The following is a 19,540-nucleotide window of genomic DNA, read 5'->3' as shown; positions in this document are numbered from 1 at the left end:
TTGGAGGGTTACGACACATTTATAAATAACGCGATCTAAACCCAAAAACGTTGATTATGAATTCAGTTTTCTCTCGACTATCTCCCTATTATATTTAGTAGGGGTATATATAAATGGATCACCCTTGCTATATGTTCCACGCACGGATTGTCCGTGCAAACCCCGAGCCGCCAATGAAAACATTGCATTTATTTATTTTACCAGGCGTGGAAACCATTGATGTGAAGACCACTCCTGCAAGCAAGAGTGAGGTCAGAGTTTAGTGCCAACCGATTTGGAGTAAGAGATGTCCATAACGCCGCAGCCAATTCTTTATCGGCCAACCTCGCTCCCCGGGATGTCAACAGACAACGTATTTTACTATCGAATTAAATTATATTAAAACAACACTTGATTATTTACGTGCAATGCAGTCGTGAACACGTCTAAAAAAACTACAACATAAGCAGACCATACCCCGCTATCGATCTGTCTCCACGTAAGAACACTAAAATATGTATTTTGCACAAACCCCTTCAGCCACACGACCTACTCGGAGTGACTTCTTTCGCAGGGTTGCTTTTCATTCACCCTGGACCGGTTTTGAAATTCAGTGGCTCATTGGCAGTGGCGGCTGCTGCTGCTCGTGACCGCATTCGCAGCCGCGGCTCGGCTCTTGTCTCGGCATCGTTTACACTCCAGCTCAGGCCGAGCTTGCTCAGTTGCTTCCAAAGAGGCACGGATGTACGTAAGTTGAACATCTTTGGCACCGTACGCTAATGGGAGGTGCGGGATAAGGACGATTAATTAAACGCAAAAAGCAGTTTTTCAATTTTGATTTAAAAGTGCATAGTGGCTTCCTAATCTCGGAAGGAGCGTTCCAGACGGCCGCAGAAGCGCATCTGAAATCACGCGATGCGGTGACAGTCTTTGTTCAAAAGCCGCTACTGCTGCTGCGAGAATGACTGGACGGAGTTTGCGTGACGCGAGTGAGCGACTTCGCTGTGGCACGGCTCTGGTTCCTGTAAAGTCCCGAGCCTGGCTGGGACCATGCTTGGAGCCGGAATTACGTTAAGCACAGGGGCTTGGGGAAGCGGCTCTTTAGCCGAAGCCAAGCCTGAGCCGGGCTGTGACTAAGAAAACGGTGGCGCCACGATGGCGAGATGTTAACTACTTCGCCTGGTATACAGGAGATCCTGAGTTCGATTGCCCAATCCTGACGCCTGCTGTATATTTGGAGATTGCGTTTTCTCGCCTCGTGGTTGTGTGGATTTTTCGCCGGTTCCTTTTCTCTCCACATTTATAAACATGCGTTTAGAATATTTGGCTGTTGTACATTTTCTCGTGCTAAGCGACTTAGTTGAGCGATCATTTGTGGTAGCCAGGTCGCTTCTGAAAAATAGCTCCGTAGCTCCGTGGGGGTCATACCTGGTAAAATAATAAAAAAATTGTTCATTTTAAGAATGCCGGTATCCAGGCTATTCTCCACTGCAGGCTGCGGGTCCGTGTTTGGAGGGAGTGACTGACTGGGTGCGGAGAGACAGCAGCTGGCGATGCCGTCGTCTGGGTTCGCTTCGGTGTGCATCGTGGACTGGCGCGTGGGTTCACGCGCTGATTGTGCGCCAAGGTAGCGACTGATAGAGTTCTAATAAACACAACACCGATCTACAATTGTCTATGTCCGTCAGTCGTTACACGTTTGCTCAAATTTATTTTGATGGTGAACTAAGACGAAGAGGAACCGTTGGGGAGTTTTTTTGCAAAACGCACAAAGGCCGAGTGATTTTTACATGCGTCTCTTGTGTGTTGTTTGCAACATAAGGCACAGCTGGCTCGGACTACTCTGAAGTATTTCCTGTGTTATGCCCGATTTCTGGGTTATGAAGTGGCTCATTTATTATTTTTAACGCTTCGTAGCCTGACTAAATATTTATTAAGTAACATATACAAAACAACTAAAGTTCTAAATAAAGAGCTATTAACAAATAATTGCGTGCTTTGCTTCTTGTTTTGTTTCTCTTCCGGAATCAAATTATTGCTTTTGGCAGTGATATTGATGTCACCTTGGAGTCGATTTAATTACTTGATCCCAATGTTGAGAGATCACCGTGATTTCATTCCCGACTCGGGCGTCAGTGCGAGTGGAGTTTGCATGTTCTCTCCCCCTGTTCAGCATGGGTTTCTCCATGTTCTCTGGTTATCTTTAATTGTCCATTTGTGAATGTGTGCTATGGAGAAGGGTCATTGCCAGAATCGTCACCAACTTTAATAGTAATATAGGTGTTCGGTGAGGTTCCAATGGTGTAGGTGTTCGGTTAAATTTTGATTTAAAGCTTTCGTGACTGCAGGGATTCATTCATCTTCTTGGTTCTTTCGGTAAAGTCACGTAGAAGGGAAATAATAAAAATAAAACAAAATAAAATTATTCTCACGACGTTTCGGCTTGCGTTGTGGCCGAAACGTCGTGAGAATAATTTTATTATGTTTTATGTTATTATTTTATTACTTCCCTTCTACGTGACTTTACCGAAAGAACCAAGAAGATAGGTGTTCGGTGTTGGCTGGTTTTGTTTTATGAACCGGGAGGGAAGAGACCTTCGGCAAAGTGCCATGTCCGGAGCGGTGGTGAGTGGCGGTGATCGGTGCTGGCTCGTGATTGGTCCTCGCAACACGGAGGGGTGTCGTCGGTTCTCTCTCGTGATTGGTGGATAACAGCGCGAGGCTCCGTGAGAGAGCGTGGGGAGAGAGCGCCAGGAGAGTGCGGGGGGAGCGCGAGTCGAGCCCCAAGGCTCGGGACTCAAGAAGAGGAGGAGGGGGGGGGGCGACCCCCACAGAGTTCGCGGCCTCGCGGCTGCAGAAGCCACCAGGAGGGCATAGCGGCCCCCGCGTCTCTCGCTTCCCCGGGCCAAGCGCAGGTGAGCGTCGCTAGGCCTCAGGCTTCAAGCCTGCGGCCTAGGCCCTGTAGTGGATTTTCATGCGGCGCCCCCTGCAATTGCTGTCGAAATGCCTCCGCTTCGCAGCAGCTCTCGACTCTAGAGGATATTTGGCCTCCTATTCCACGCTCGCCAGACTGCGTTGGAAGAGATGAGAGTACCCGCGACTTACCTCACGACACGCTTAGCTACCCATCGTAGATCGTCACAGTTCTGCTGCTGGACAGAGACCGAGTCGTGGATTCTAGAACGGTTCCTGGCGCCACTGCCGCGCCGGGAGATGGGAACTCGACCCCGTGGGGATTGCAAGTCGCACAGTGCGCTCCGCGTGTACCACCGCCGCAGCTGCTCTTGAGTGATTAATGCTGTGTATGCACTGGGGAATATTGTCGATTTGTCGTATCGGGGAAATATTGTAAAATTAGTTTAGTTTGCCGGGTCTGGATGAATTGTTGACATCGCAGGGTCGCGATAGGCGGGCAGACTTTCATCCAGCAGTAGATTGACCGCGGCTGACGACATTATTTAGTAGTTGGATAATGAAAGGTGATGTTTACAGCGGCGATGGCTGTCGTTGGCGGGGAGCGGTGGCGTAGTGGTTAGCGCACTGGCTCCTAACCCGGTGAGGCCGGAGTTCCACTCAGCCGACACCGGCGATGTTTTTCTGGCGCGTCGTGTAAGCGCCTACGCTGGGGAAGGCTACCCACACCACCCCCTCGTGTGCCGTAGAGGTGCTCGCCAACAGCACTTGCCCCAACAGTCTGTTAAAGACTATGCGGGGGACCTTTGGCTGTTGTTGAGACTGTGTCGACTCTGAGGTGTGGACTGATGAGGGTTGTTGGTGCAGAGAAGGGGGGGAGCGGTGGCGCAGTGGTTAACGCACTGCGCTTTGGAAAGCGGAACGCAATCCACGCGTATGAATGGGGGATCGGGTCCCAGTTTAAACATAGATCTATATATCTGTGCGTCTCACGTTGGCCCTGAATAGTGCCGTGACTAGCACGCTGCACTACGAACCCAACGGCCCGAGTTCTATTCACTCTCGCGGCCACCAGCAACCACTGACGAGTATCTGGGCCTCCCCTAGGTCGACCGGGCTTCAAAAGAGTAACTGGTGCGGTGTGTAAACATTGTCACGAGGGAGACAAAGGCGGCCGGGCGAGGTGCTGGGCACCCCCTCGTGTGTCACAGTGCCGGCCTTCATAGGTGCTCGCTAACAGCACTTTCCCTAACAATCGTCTTACGGTTATACGGGTAATCTTTGTGTGTTAGTCTATGGGTCTCTATTTTAGTCTATGGGTCTCTATTTTAGTCTATTGGTGTCTGTGTTAGTATATGGGTCTCGGTGTTAGTCTATGGGTCTCGGTGTTAGTCTATGAGTCTGGGTGTTAGTCTATGGGTCTGGGTGTTAGTCTGTGGGTCTCTGTGTGAGTCTATGTGTCTCTGTGTGAGTCTACGTGTCTCTGTGTTAGTCTATGGGTCTGGGTGTTAGTCTATGGGTCTGGGGGTTAGTCTATGGGTCTCTGTGTTAGTCTATGGGTCTCTGTGTTAGTCTATGGGTCTCTGTGTAAGTCTATGGGTCTCTGTGATTGTCTACAGGTCTCACAATAACCCGTAGGTCTCGCGCGGAGCAGAGCCACGGCGGTCCATCTCCGGCGGGGCAGCTCCCCCTTTCCTCTGTGCCGCCTCCTCCACGGCCGCGACCATGTGGCACGAGGCGCGCAAGCAGGAGCGCAAGCTGCGGGGCATGATGGTGGACTACAAGAAGCGCGTCGAGCGCCGGCGCGAGTACTACGAGAAGATCGTGAGTGGCGGCGCGGTCGTGAGCGCGCCCCGGTGTTGGGGGCGGGGGGGGGGGTTCACTTCGTCGCTGTGAGGTTTCCCCGTTGAGCTACGGCGACCGGGTCTGAGCGGGGCGCGTCGCGAGGTTAAAAGCCGGCGGGGTTTGGACAGGAATGAATGAGCGAAATGGGCACGAGGGAGGAGTGAACGAGAAAGTGGGACGCACCGGTGGCGAGATGTTAACCACCTCGCCTAGTGTACACGAGTTCGTGGGTTCGATCCCAACTCTGACGATGCCTGTATGTACGGAGTTTGCGTGTTCTTCCAGTGGTCGCGTGAATTTTCCTCTGGGTCCTCTGGTTTTTCTCTCCACATTTTTAATCAACATGCGTTTAGGGTATTTGGCTGCTATAAATTTCCGCATGATAAGCCAATTTGTTGTGCTGTCATTTGTGGCCAGGCCGCTTCTGAAAAAGAGCTACATTGCTCAGTGGGCCTTACCTGGTAACATAAAACAGTTTAGTTTTTTAAACGACGGGAATCGCACCGAGCGTAAGCAGTCGATGCACTGGGAAGAGCACGGTCCAGGTCCAGAATCCCACTTGGCTCTATGTACGGGGACGCGCAGTGGAATTTCTGCAGCGTCCCCAGAGGGCATTCTCATGGGCGGACTCGTGGCGAACGTGGTGCGTTTCATCGCTGAATCTGTCGCGGCTCCCACGATGCATCACACACGGTGACAGAGCTGTAGTGCGGGTTCCCATAATGCATCACACTCTGTGATGTACCTGTAGTGCCGGTTCCCGCAATGCATCACACTCTGTGATGTACCTGTCGTGCCATCTCTCACAGTGCACCTCACCTCTTGGTGGGAGATGCGTTCACGTGTAGGGCAGTAGCGGCACAGTGCTCTCGCCAGAGGGCGCCATCGTGACGTTCCTGAGCGGACTGGTCCAGGACTGGCAGAGCTGAGTGCCGCTTGCGCAGTGTTTGTCAAGCTGTGACGCGACTGGACGGGTGTGGAAAATAGCTTCATAGCTCATCGGGTGCACATGTACAGCGGTGAATGTTCCTGCACCACCTTGATCTTTTTGAAATTCGTATAGCGCTTTTCCCAAGGCACTTTATGGCAATAATAAAATTGTACATAGGATGATAATGATTTGAAATGAAGAATTGGGTTATTGTAAGTGGCGGTATAGTTTTTATGCAGTTGAAACAAGAGGGATTGATAAGGAGGGGTTGGGATAGGCCTGGTCGTAGCTGTGGTGGGGGGGGGGGACGTAAAGCTGGGGGGCTGATAATTGGGCATCATTGCATTGGGAAGCCAAAGGGGGTCGGTGAGAGGCAGGAGCCAGGAGGGGGGATAAGGGGGAGGGGGCACTTGTGAAGCGACTGGACATCTGTGAAAAAAAGCTTCGTAGCTCATCGGATTTCTCCAGGACAAATAAAGATTCAGATTTAGCTGCCCACTGTGTCGCCTCGTAAGCCTCCTGTGACAACCTGTGTGTGCCTGCCGGTCACTCGGCGCCCATTCGCCAGGCAGTGGTCGCAGTGCAGAACGTGGCTGCCTGTAATTCACGCTGTCAAGGCAGCAGCGAGGCTCGGTGGCTCACACACCGATGATGTTGTGGAACTCCCTCCCCTCCCGTGGGCGGCGAGGAGGAGCCATACCCTGGCTTGCCGGCATAAGACATTTTAGCAAAAATGTGGGCTCCCATCTGTATGTATTTATGTATGTTGAACTTCTTTCGCACCGTGCGTAGCCAACCGTGATAATAGTCTATGCGGTAGTGTTTCCACCTCGCATGCGTGGGTATTCTTTGGGTAATCGGTTTCCTCCAACGTGTAAACACTCATGAGTTGACCGACAGAACCTTAATATATAGAGGACCGCAGAGCTTGGGCAATTGTTAGGTCCAGATGATCACTTTGCTGCTGTTTGGTTTCTCCTCGCGCCTCCTGAGTCATCGCGTGACTACGAGAGTGAGCGACCATCTCCGCTCACAGTCATGTTGCGCACAGTGCTGGGTACGGGCCTTGTGTGTAGCTTGGCGTGATCGCTATCGGATTGCCTCGACAGTATCACGGGGTGGCGATAGATGGCGGCGGCTCTCGGATGTGCCTCCATCCAGCAGTGGGTCGATCATGGCCAGGGGTCGTCAACCTGCGCCTCTGGAGCTGCATGCGGTGGCTCTTTAACGACTGCAGTTTGGCTCTTGAAATTTGAAAAAATGGTTCCTCTTGTTATTTTGGTAGCCGACCCATAATCATGGCTGATGATAGTGAATCAACCGTTATGCATTTTTGTTCTGCCGAACTGTCCCTCCCCCCCCCCCCCCCCCCCATGCTCCTTCACGGCACAGAAAAAAGACCCGGCACAGTTCCTGCAGGTGCATGGCCGGTCCTACAGGGTGAACCTGGATCCAGCCGTGGCCGTGGCAGCAGAGAGCCCGGTGAACATGTGAGTTGCTGTACTCACCTCCACTCACTCTCCTACCACACTCACCACCGCATCTCACTCTACTCACTCCCACTCACTCTCCTACCACACTCACCGCCACGTCTCACTCAACTCACTCCCACTCACTCTCCTACCACACTCACCACCGCATCTCACTCTACTCACTCCCACTCACTCTCCTACCACACTCACCACCACGTCTCACTCTACTCACTCCCACTCACTTTCCTACCACACTCACCACCTCATCTCACTCTACTCACCTCCACTCGCTCTACTCACCTCCACTCACTCTCCTACCACACTCACCACCACGTCTCACTCTACTCACTCCCACTCACTCTCCTACCACACTCACCACCTCAGCTCACTCTACTCACCTCCACTCGCTCTACTCACCTCCACTCACTCTCCTACCACACTCACCACCACGTCTCACTTTACTCACTCCCACTCGCTTTCCTACCACACTCACTGTATGCACCCCCACGCACGCTCCTAGCACACTTAGGAGAGATACGGGGGGAGCTAGGGAAGGAGGGAGGGAGCTAGGGAAGGCGGGAGGGAGCTAGGGAGCTGGGGAGGGAGGGAGGGAGCTAGGGAGGGAGTTAGGGAGGGGGGGAGCTAGGGAGGGGGGGAGCTAGGGAGGGGGGGAGCTAGGGAAGGGGGGAGCTGGGGAGGGAGGCAGGGCAGCGTGGAGGGAGGAATGGAGGGAGTGAAGGAGGGAGGGAGGGAGGCAGACAGTCGCCCACGCACGTTGCTGTCGGGTCCCGCGGGGAGCCGCGTGGTGGTTGCGATGTCGCGGTGGCAGCGGCGCTCGGAGCAGACAGATGGGAGGTTCGCTCCAAATGTCACGGCGCTAATTTGATGATAATTCGGCGGTCGCGTGGGGCCTGCGTGTGGGCGGCGGGGCTCCTAGCCATGGCTGTTGACCCCCGCACCACCGTCTGCTCTCAACTTTTCGACGCCACGGCGCGACGACCGCTCCTGCTCCCACCTCCCTCGCCTTGCCAACGCGCGAGCGACCGCGCGCTGCCGAGGAGATGTTATCTCCCCTGCCGGATATGCAGGAGGCCGTGGGTTCCATCCCGACCCTGACGCCTGCTGTGTGTTTGGAGTATGCGGTATCTCTCTTCCCGTGGTCGCGTGGATTTTTCTCAGGTTTTTTCCTCGACATTTGGAACCAATGTGCATTTATAGTATTTGGCTGCTATACATATCCACATGATAAGCCACTGCGTTGAGCTATCATTTGTGATAGCCAGGTAGCTTAGTAGGCCTCTAGTAGGCCTCTGACCTGGTCAAATAAAAAACAGTTTACAGATTTAGTTTAGTGTCCGGGAGGGAGCCCCTGGGTGATGTGCCCTGTCTTGTGTCTCTCCGCAGGATGCCCTGGCAGGGCGACTCAAACAACATGATTGACAGGTTCGACGTGAGAGCTCACCTGGATTTCATCCCCGAGTTCAAGGGCCTGGCTGCCGGTGACAGGTGACCAATGCCCTCCGTTGCTTTACACCCCCCCTGGTCGGTTTGGTTTGCCGGCCGGCTGGACATTACCGTTTGCAAGAGTAGTGAGTGGCTGCATGGAAGGTTGGGTGAGTGAGTGAGTGGGTCATTGAGTGGTTGAGTGAGTGAATGAATGATTGAGTGGCTGGATGGATGGTTGGGTGAGGGAGTGGTTGGGTGAATGAGTGAGTGAATGAGAGTTGGTGGTTCAGTGGATGGTTGGTAGAGTCAGTGAGTGGGTAGGTGAATGAGTGGTTGAGTCAGTGAGTGGTTGAGTGGCTGGATGGATGGTTAGGTAAGCGAGTGAGTGAATGAGTTGGTGGTAGAGTAAATGGTCGGTTGAATGAGTGGGTAGGTGAATAAGTGGTTGAGTGAGTGGTTCTATGGCTGGGTGGATGGTTAGGTGAATGAGTAAACGAGTGAGTGAGTGATAATTGTTTTTTTACCCTTCTATCTGGCAAAAGGCACCTTTTGACGTCATCTGGTCCAACCCATGTGAGACTAGGCTCTAAGCCTAAGGAAAGCTGTCTCGGGTGTGGACCAATCAACTTCAAGGACAGTGCATGCATTATCAGAGTTATGTTTTTTGTTTGCATTATGACTGCAGGTATTGTGGTCTATGCAAACATGACTCCTTGTAAAAAAGGTGTCAGTTTTGTTGCCAGATAGACGGGTAAAAAAACAATTATATTTTTTACTGGCAAATGAGGTTCCATTTGTGTGAGTGAGTGAGTATTTGAGTGGCTGAGATTAACTTAATCTTGTTTAACCAGGTGAGAACCCAAGGGACCAGGAGTGGCCATTGAGCGAGCAGAGGACGTGTGTGCTAACTCCGTATGTGCGCGTGTGTGTGTTCATGTGTGTAGCCATGTGCGCGTGTGTGTTCGTGTGTGTAGCCATGTGTGCATGCACTTGCTTGAGTGTCCTTCTGAGCATTAGATTAGCGGTTAGCGGGCGACGCTACGAACCTGGCGACTAGAGTTCGATTCCCGCTCACAGCCAACACCGGTGACGATTATCTGAACCGGTCATTGGCCTCCCCTAGGTCGACTCAGCCTCAAATAAGTACCTGGTGCGGTGCGTAAAAACATCGCCACTAGATATTTGACTTTGTGTGTGCGTGGTGCTGTGCAGCGTCTGGGAGGATGGGGACGAGCGCCGGTGCAACTACGAGCGCTACCGCTGCCTCGTGCAGAATGAGTTCGCGGGAAGTGAGTGATGGCCATGCACACACACGCGCACGCACGCACACATGCACGCACACACACACATGTGCACGTGTACATGCAAAAAACAACGATCCCCCGAATAGCCTGAACAGACTGTTGGGGCAAGTGCTGTTAGCGAGCACCTATGAAGGCCAGCATGGCACACGAGGGAGTGGGTGGCCAGCACCACGCCCTACCGCCTTTGTTTCCCCATTGCTAATATTTACACACCACATCAGAAACTTTTTTAATGCTGAGTAGACCTAGGAGATGTCCAGGACCGGTTTCGTATTGCAGTGCATTAACCACTGCGCCACTGCTCCCCCACACCAAAGACGAACAAAACACAAACTAATGCGCGTAACAGTGTTTCCTTAAAGCTCATGGGAGTGCACATGTACACGAGTGCGCGTGTGTTTGCCGTGTCTGCTGTCTGTGTGTGCGTGTGTTGCGTTGGTGTCATGCGTGGGTTTGCGCGTCTGCCCCATGTCTCACGCGATTGCGTGTCACGTGTCTCACGCGATTGCGTGTCACGTGTCCCGTGCGTGCGCGTGTCGCATGTCTCGTGCGTCACATGTTAACCCGTAACATACCCCCTAGGTCTGTCCCGTGAACCTCCTGCTAGCGAGCCTGTTACACTTCACACAGCCTAAAGTACACCTAGCCTGGCACGAGCGCCGCGGTGACATCGCCGTGAATGGTTGGCTGCTGCTTCTGCTGTGCCAGCACTTGACCCGAAATTGCGATTTTAAAGGCTACACCTGCGTTGGGGCGTCTGGGAACCTTTGTCTTTGTGTCGCCACGGCAGTCTCGGAGGACCAGTGTCTCTATCAGATCTACATGGACGAGCTGTACGGCACGGCAACCAACCCCCGCATCCTGGAGGAGGAGAAGAAAAAGTACGGCACCCCCCACCACCCCCACCACCCCCCACTTCTGATTAGCGTGGCTGGCTACGTATGGCGCGAAAGAAGTTCCAACGTACAGACATGCAGCCGCCCCCAACCACGACCTCGTTAAACATTAACGGCCGCTGACATCGCCGCCCCGTGTTCCGCCTCGCAGTAGCTTAGTCGCTCGCTGCTGCTGCTGCTCTGCGCGCCGTCCCTGCCCGCCGCTGCCCAGGGCAACAGGAGTGGCTGCTGCGCTGTCGTGGTTGCTCCTGCCTGGTGCTTCCGCCCGCCTAGGGGTCAGGGTTAAGGCTGGCCCGGCACTGTGTCGAGTCTTCTCGTTACCGAGGGCCCAATTGGACTCGCACAGTCCGTGATAACACGTGAGATGCGTACGCAGGACGAACTAAGGCCGAGGCGCTTGGGTAGCATCTAGAAGCATCCAGCAGCACCCCACTGCCTCGTGCGATGCTCCACCGAGGAAGCTGTACGGCCGCTTATTCCTACTCGCGCACTCAATTGCGTTGTATTCAATTTGCATTATAAAACACGTCTTATAGGAGAACAGACTGTATGTTGAATTTTGTTTGTACCGTACGTAGCCAACCGCGTTAATCGGAGGTGCGGGTAACCCACAACAACGACAACAAACACAACCGCTTTTCGCCGCTTGGTTGCAGTGACGTCACCACGGCACATGTGCCAGGCTAGGTGCACTCCTGAGGCCATCCCGCGAAATGGAGAAGGCTCGCTGCCGGCAGGGGGTCACGCTGGACAGACCGAGGTTCCATGGGTTGACCGATTACGATGACTGGGAGATGCACCACCTTTATCTCCCCGCTGGGGAACACGTTGTTGTGAGGGTCGCTCCTCTGTCCTTCCACTTGCTGGAGGGCTGGCAACCACAGAATGGATTTGGCACATCACGTCCAGTATAGCTGGCGCATAGCTCTCGTTGTAGCAGTGGTTACGAGTCGTGGCTATAAACAAAGCCCTTGGTAGGCCTCGTGTGTGCTCGGGCCTGCCGGGTCCAGCCATCGGCTGCCTCCCTCCCTGTGCGTGTGTGCACCTCTGCCTGTGCGTGTGGCAGGGGAGCGGCAGTGCAGCGGTTAGCGCCGTTGCGCTATTAACCCCCGTAACCCGAGTTCGATTTCCGCTCGCGGCTCATGCCAGCGACGGATTGTCTGAACCGGTACTGGGCCTCCCCTAGGTCAACTCGGCCTCGAGAGTACCCGGAGCGATGTGTAAACATCGTAACCGTGGCCGGGCGTGGCTTTGCTGCCCACCCCCCACATTTGCCGCGGCGGCCTTCGTAGGCGCTGCTCACTAACGGCACCGCTCCTACTGAACTATTTTGTATTTCACCAGGTAAGGCTCCTGTGAGCTATTTTGCTCTTTTTCAGAAATGACCTAGCCACAGATCAGCGAAGTGGCTTATCATGTGGACATTATAGCAGCCAAATACTTTTAAACGCATGTTTGTCAATGTGGAGGGAAAAACAGGAGGACCCGGAGAAAAATCCACGTAACCACGGTGGGAGAGAACATGCAGACTCCAAATATACAGGCGTCGGGGTCGGGGTCGAACCCACAATGTAAACATTTCGCCACCTTGGCGCCCCACTCGCCCTCGGCAGTCTGTCGAGGCTACACAGGGGACCTTTGTCTTTTGTGTGCGCTCGTGACAGGCTGGCGGAGAAGCGCGCAACCATCGGCTACACTTACGAGGATTCCTCCCCGGCGGTCGCCCCCGATGACGCCATCCCCTCCTCCTCCTCCACGGCCACCGCCGCCGCCTCGTCCCACGGCAACAACAACAGTGGCGGCAGCAGCAGCCACGGGCCCGGAGCGCGCGGAGCGGAAGAGCACGGGGAGGGAGCCGATCGAGACGGTGGCGGCGACGAGGAGAAGGAGGAGGACGACGACGACGAAGAGGAGGAGGGAGAGGAGGACGAGGAGGGGGCCGGGGACAATGGCGGCGATGGAGACAGCAGCAGCAGCGAGTCCGACGGAACCATCCCCGACATCGGTACGTGTCTTTGTGCGTGCGGTGCGTGCGGTGCATGTGGTGATGTGGTGCGTGCGGTATGTGTGGTGCGTGCGGTGCGTGCGTGTCTTTGTGGGGTGGTGCATGCGGTGTGTGCGTGTCTTTGTCGGTGGTGTGCTTGTGGAGCGTGTCTTTGTGGATGGTGTGCGTGCGGTGCATGTGGTGCGTGCGGTATGTGTGGCGCGTGCGGTGCGTGCGTGTCTTTGTGGGATGGTGCTTGCGGGGGTGTGGCGCGTGTGGTGTGTGCGTGTCTTTGTGGGGTAGTGCGTGTGGTTTGCGTGTCTTTGTGGGGTGGTGCGTGCGGGGTGTGTGGCGCGTGTGGTGTGTGCGTGTCTTAGTGGGGTAGTGCGTGTGGTGTGCGTGTCTTTGTGGGGTGGTGCGTGCGGTATGTGTGGCGCGTGTGGTGTGTGCGTGTCTTTGTGGGGTAGTGCGTGTGGTGTGTGTGTGTGTTTGTGAGTGGTGTGTTTGCGGTGCGTGTGGTGTCTGCATGCCCGTGTGGTGTGTGCGTGTCTTTGTGGGTGGTGTGCGTGCGGTGCATGTGGTGCGTGCGGTATGTGTGGTGCATGCTCTGCGTGCGTGTCTTTGTGGGGTGGTGCGTGCGGGGTGTGCGTGAGCGCGTGCGTTGTCGCTGTCTCGCCCCGTGCGCGTCCCACCCGCTAGACGTGGAGGTGGACATCGATGAGCTGAACTCCGAGCAGATCGCCGAGATGAACAAATGCGCCACCAACTACGGCATGAGCGACGCCGACTACGTCCGGTGAGGCCCCCACACCCCACCAAAGACAAAGATCCCCCTGTAGCCTTAACAGACCATTGGGACAAGTGCCATTAGCGAGTTGCATCTATGAAGGCCGGCACGGCGCATGAGGGGGTGGGTGGCCAGCACCACGCCCGGCCGCCTTGGTCTCCCCATTGAGGATATTTACGCACTGCACCAGGTACTCATTTGAGGCCGAGTCGACCTAGTGGAGGCCCAGGACCGGTTTAGATAATCGAACGCTGGTTGCCAGGTTCTTAACACTGTCACGTTCTGCTCTGTGACGGGTTGATGACACGCACGCAGTGTTAACCCGTCACGTGCCAGGGTGGCGACAGGTTAACTCCCTCGCCTGGTATACAGAAAGTCGTGGGCTCGATCCCGACCCTGGTGCCTGCTGTACATTTGGAGTTTGGGTGTCTCTGTCGCCGTGCTCGCAGGGACTTTTCTCCTGGTCCTCCGGTTGTTCCCTCCACGTTTAGAATCAACATCACGCATTGAGAGTGTTTGGCTGCTGCTGTGAATGTGCACACGGTGGTGAGCCACTTCGTTAAGCTGTCGGTTGTGATAGCCACGTCCCTTCTGAAAAATAACTGTACAGGCAGTCCCCGGGTTACGGAAGGGTTAGGTTCCCGAGAAATATACGCACACTCTGCACTTCCTATGATTCTTTCATTTGATCGAATATATACGCTAACACTATCCTTGATTAAGCTAATGTAACGTATACTGTACTGTCCAATTGTTTATGAATACACGAAGCATAGAAAACAAACAATAACGTAATGCTACAAGAGGAAAATGATTATGCAACGCTACGAAAAATGACATTTACCCGACTCCTCGTGAAGCTCGGTGAAGGCGGCGTTTGTGCTCCAAATCAATGACTTGACGCTTACGAACAGGCCCTGCACTCTTGCAAACATTTATGCATACAGTATTGAAAAACAACTTTTTACATGATTTATGGGAGCATTTCTGTAAAGTCGGATTTCTGTAAGTCGGGTCTTCCTTAACCTGGGGACTGCCTGTATAGCTCAATGGCCCTTACCTGGTAACATTTAAATAGTTGAGTTTAAAATTCGTTTCGACTCGCGAACCCTGCACAGGGAGCGGCGAGCGATCCACCATCAAAACCCTCACTCGTGAGGGTTTTGATCTTCCACGAAGCTAATGATCCCACCCTAAACCGCATCCACGCTGCACAAACCGCACCTTTGATTCCACACCACCGATTGGCACGGTTGGCTACGTACGGTGCGAAACACGTTCAACATGCATACATGGCAGATGTGGATAGCTGATGAACAAATGGAAAATGTAAAACTCTCCAACAGTGCTGCGACTGTGGTCATCCAGAACAGACCGTGCAGCATATAACGACACAATGCCCAGTTCCACAAATACGAAGGACACATCGCAGCGACGGTGATACGCTCCGCGAGATTGTCGTTGGTGCGCTGCGTCGATGTCCGCCGTACGGAAGACCGAAGAAGAGCTCCGCACTGGCACCCACCTCTCGTTAGGCCCGAGCAGCTGGCTTGTCGGAAATCTGTTAGCGCCCCCCCCATAATGCCCCCCCCCCCCCCTCGTTAGTGCCCTCCCGTTAATGCCCCACCCCCACCCCGTCATGATGCTTCACCGCAGGATGCTCCGGAAGGACAAGGATGAAATTGAGGCCATTAAGTACGCGAAGGCCCTCGAAGAGGAGAAGTCTATGTACTCGGTGAGTCGAGAGTGGGGGCAGTCCAGAGGGTGGAGGGTGGGCGCTCTGTGAGTCTGGTCTCGACCAGTCCACCGAGTGGTGAGTGAATGAGAGGCGGGTGAGTGAGGGGTGAGCGAGCGGTGGGTGAGCGAGCGGTGGGTGAGCGAGCGGTGGGTGAGGGAGCGGTGGGTGAGGGAGCGGTGGGTGAGCGAGCGGTGGGTGAGCGAGTGGTCTGTCTGCCAAGTGGACTCGGTGTAAGTGTTGGGACGCTCCGTGCGCGTGCAGGGCAGGAAGTCGCGCCGTCAGCGACGCGAGTTCCGGGAGAAACGGCTGAAGGAGAGGAAGATTAGCCCTCCCAGGTAACCCCTCTCCTCCACGGTCTCGATGCACATCCACTGCCCTCTTTGTTAAGCCGCTGCTGCCCGGCGTCCCACGGGCGGTTCACGTGACGCGCGACCCTCCAATCGCGGACGCCAGACCACGACGATTTGCCGCTGCCGCCACCCCCACACCCCTCCCCACCCCCCAGCCGGGACGCCCGGCAGGCAAACGGCCACGCCGCCAAAGCTGACGCTGCCAGGACCCTCCACGATCGCTCGCCCCCCCACACTACGGCCCCCACCCTTCGACCCTGCTCCCTCTTCGTAGCCCGGTGGCCACATGCCCCACCCCCCCCACTCTCGTTGGTGCCGTTGCACCGCCTGCACCATACTCGATAGCTCCGCCATTGTCCCTCGGCGCTGCGACCCCTTTGGACATTCTCCCACGATTCTACTGAACCCCGCTATGGCGACGTGGGCGGTCGTGGCGGCTTTAAGGGGGGCCCGGGAACCACCCCCCCCCCCCCACTAGGTGGAAACCCCTCGTTTAGACGGGGTTTGGGGGGTTGGCGGCAGATCCCCCGTGCCTCCGGTCGTGACGCGTCCACCTTTTTGTTCTGTGTTGCAGCTACGCGAGGAGGGACAGCCCGACCTACGACCCCTACAAAAGGTACCGGCGTGCACATCTACTCGTTACGGCCGTTAGGCACCCAAGCGCTGTCCAGCCTCAACGCTGCTGGGCTCCCGTGGCTTGGTCGTGGGCGCAGGGAAGTCGGAAGCCAAACAGGAACGGCAATTGCTGGGCTTGTAATGATTCGCCTAAATAAAGAAAAAACTAGATATGTGTATATATTGATAATAGGTGACGATTCGGGCAATGGCCCTTTTTCATTGCACATCTTCACGAATGGAAAATTAAAGGCAAGCCACAGTCGTGCGACTGTGGCCATGCAACCCAAACTATGGACCGTCTCGTAAACCCAGAGACACGTGGAGACACACCGGAGACCCACAGAGATAGAGACACAGAGAAACGTAGAGATACATTAAAGACAAGCGACAGTTGTGTTACTGTGGCCATACAACCTAAACTATGGACCGTAAACCCATTGTGGTCTGCGCTCCTTCAACGGAGGAGGAACAGCACAACCAAAGCAACTCGCTCCCGAAGCCTCTCATTGCTGTCAGGCCTCGACATTGGCATGGAACTCCTGAGCGCGTTGCGTGATACGCGGGGATAGAATAGCACGCACCCAGCAAACATGCTGATGTTGACCCAACTCGTACACACGGCTATACAAAACTATAATGTGCAAGTATTTTTAGTTTCTAAGAGACCCGGCCACAACTGATAGCTCAACACAGTGGCTTATCATCATGTGGGAATTTATAGTCGCAGCCAAATACTATAAACGCCTCCACACTTTTTCGCCGGTGATTTGCTGAATTTAAGAGAGCGGGGTGGTGGCTGTGGAAAAACTCACTAACCCACGGGGCAGATCATTGTCCACCCCGTCAAGCACTGCGCCGGCCTTCATAGGTGCTACTCGCTAACGGCACTTACACCAACAACTCTGTTAAAGGCTACACGGTGGATGTTTGTATTTGTGTGTCTCCGTGTGACCACGGCGTGTCTTTGCGTGTCTTTTCGTGTCTCCGCGTGTCTCCGCGCGCCGCCGCAGGTCGCGCTCGCGCAGCAGCTCGAGCTCGCGCTCGTGCTGCGCGTCGCGCGACCGTCTCGGCCAGATCACCTTCATCACCAGCTTCGGGGGAAGCGACGACGAGGGGGCCGGCGGGGCGGCCGCGGCCTCCGGCGCCGCGGCGGGGGGCGCCGTCGCCGGGAAGGGCGGCGCCGCCTCCTCCTCCGCCGCCGCGGCGACTTCATCGGCAACCGCCAGGGCCGGAGATCGAACCCACGCCGGGGGGACGCAGAGACGCGCCGGGGGAGGGTCGGCGGCGGGGGGGGCCGCCGCGGCGTCGCGCTCCGGCAAGGCCAACGCCCCGGCGCTAAGTGATAGCGCCGCGTCCCGGTCGGTAATTTTCAAACTTTCTCACTTCTCGGCCCTGTGCGTGTCGGCGTGCCTGTGTGTCGTTGGGACCGAGTGTGATTGTGTCGGTGGCACTGTGTGTGTGTGCGAGGCTGTGTGTTTCAGTGCGACTGTTTATGGCGGCCTTCATTGGTGCTTGTTAACAGCGCATGCCCCAATAGCCTCCTGATGAACCTTTGTTTTATGTTTATGAGCGGTAGTGCAGTGGGTAACGCACGACGCTACGAACCTGGCAACGCGAGTTCGATTCCCGCTCTCGAGCAATAAGAGGAGTGACGATTATCTGAATCGGCCCTGTGCGGCTGGGCGTAGTGCTGGCCACACACCCCCCTGTGCGCCATGTCGGCCTTCATAGGTTCTCGCTAACAGCACTTGCCCCAACATTCTGTTAAGGCTATATGGGGGATCTTTGTGTGGTGTCTTCCTGTGTGCGTGTCAGTTTATGCATCTATATGAATGTGTGTGTGCATTGTGTGTAATGTGACCTCAAAATGCACCTAGTCTGGTGCGATTCCGGTGGTGATGTCGCCATGACCAAGTGGAGTCTGTGTTCTGTCCCCCTGTTTTGCGTGGGGTCTCTCCCGGATTCTCTGGTTTCCTTCTCCCATAGCTAAATAATAACCGCACACAGCCGCTATCAGCCAAACATTGCTGCAAAAATTACCTACAAATCACCACACGCAGCAGCAACATCTGCGGAGACAACCTGGCAGGACCCTCGTTGAATCTTGGGTCTTGAGACTCAATGAGGCTTTCCTGGCTAACAAGCTTAAAAATAATAATAATATTAATTTATCTTCCTAGAATTTTCTGGATTGGGCTGTCATGTGATTATTTAAAATTGGTGGTGTTTCCTGTGCATGCCGTCCAATCACAGTAGAGCTTCACGGTAATGGTGTTACCTGTCCGTCCCGTCCAATCACAGTGGAGCTTCACTGTGACAGTGTTAGCCGTCCAATCACAGTCGTCGAGCTGCACGGTGACGGTGCAACGCGCCGGCACACGTTTCCCGGCACCGGCTCGGCCACTGGCGACGGCACACAGGAAGCGCTAATTGACGCGCGTTAGCGAGCCAGGCGCAAATGGCCGAACCCGGCAGCTCACACCTGCCAGCATAAACTGGCGGGGGACGGAGGTTGGGGGGGGGGGCAGGGGTGGGGGGCGATGGGGTGCGGGGAAGCGGGGGGGGGGGGGACAGGGCCGCTCGCCGTTGGGTTTAGCGGCTCGTTAAAACAATTAAGCGTTGGCGGACACCGCGGTCCCTCGTGGTGCGCCGGCCTCGTTAAGGAGGAGCGAGGCTCCGTGAAGAGGGCGGCCGTTGGTGGGTCTCCGGCTCTCGCGGCCGCTCGCTTGCGCGCTGCCGCCTGTCGTCGTCGGGGTTGTCTCGGTGCTCGTTTCACCCAGGAAAGTCTCGCCCAGTGGCAGGACCCTCCTATGACTCTGTCATAGGAGGGTCCTGCCACTTTTTCTCAACAGAGAGGCGACGTTGCTCCGTATTTTCTCCCAGCTGAGCAATTTGCGGTGCGATTTGATTCTTGATTAAAATTTGGCAACGTTTGGACCGTGACGCGGGGAAACGCCACACAGCCGGGGTCCCAACTCTTCGGCCGTCGTGACGACGCCAAATTCACACGTCCACGCTGCGTAGATTTCTCCCGAGGTCCCCTGGTGTTTCCCTCCACATTTAGAATCAACATGCGTTTAGTGTATTTGACTGCTGCCATGAATTCCTAAATATGATGATCCACTTTGTTGAGCTATCATTTGTGGCCAGGTCGCTTTTGAAAAAGAGCTACATATCTCGGTGGGCTTTATCTTGTGAAATAAAATTGTTTAGATTTTCTGAAAAGCAGTAGCGGCTTCGTTTGACTTGTGAGACAGAGGAGGCACAGGTGGTGCAC

General features: G+C 55.0%; 1 protein-coding gene across 1 annotated transcript in view; it reads left to right on the top strand.

The window, feature by feature from the left end:
• The first annotated feature begins 2,709 nt into the window (after window positions 1-2,709).
• The window catches only part of LOC133356203 (CLK4-associating serine/arginine rich protein-like), a 48,527-nt gene continuing 31,696 nt past the window's right edge, over window positions 2,710-19,540 (top strand). The window contains 12 exon segments of the mRNA XM_061573580.1: window positions 2,710-2,894; window positions 4,512-4,716; window positions 7,061-7,158; window positions 8,545-8,646; window positions 9,799-9,875; window positions 10,681-10,771; window positions 12,451-12,791; window positions 13,470-13,566; window positions 15,214-15,292; window positions 15,557-15,630; window positions 16,220-16,261; window positions 17,274-17,621. Of these exon segments, the coding sequence (XP_061429564.1) occupies window positions 4,618-4,716; window positions 7,061-7,158; window positions 8,545-8,646; window positions 9,799-9,875; window positions 10,681-10,771; window positions 12,451-12,791; window positions 13,470-13,566; window positions 15,214-15,292; window positions 15,557-15,630; window positions 16,220-16,261; window positions 17,274-17,621 (1,448 nt within the window). The 5' untranslated portion in view covers window positions 2,710-2,894; window positions 4,512-4,617.

Source organism: Lethenteron reissneri, chromosome 53, assembly GCF_015708825.2.
Source record: "Lethenteron reissneri isolate LAM-NWPU_2019-01 chromosome 53, ASM1570882v1, whole genome shotgun sequence".
NCBI lineage: Eukaryota > Metazoa > Chordata > Hyperoartia > Petromyzontiformes > Petromyzontidae > Lethenteron > Lethenteron reissneri.
This window is presented reverse-complemented; position numbering and strand designations above follow the sequence as displayed.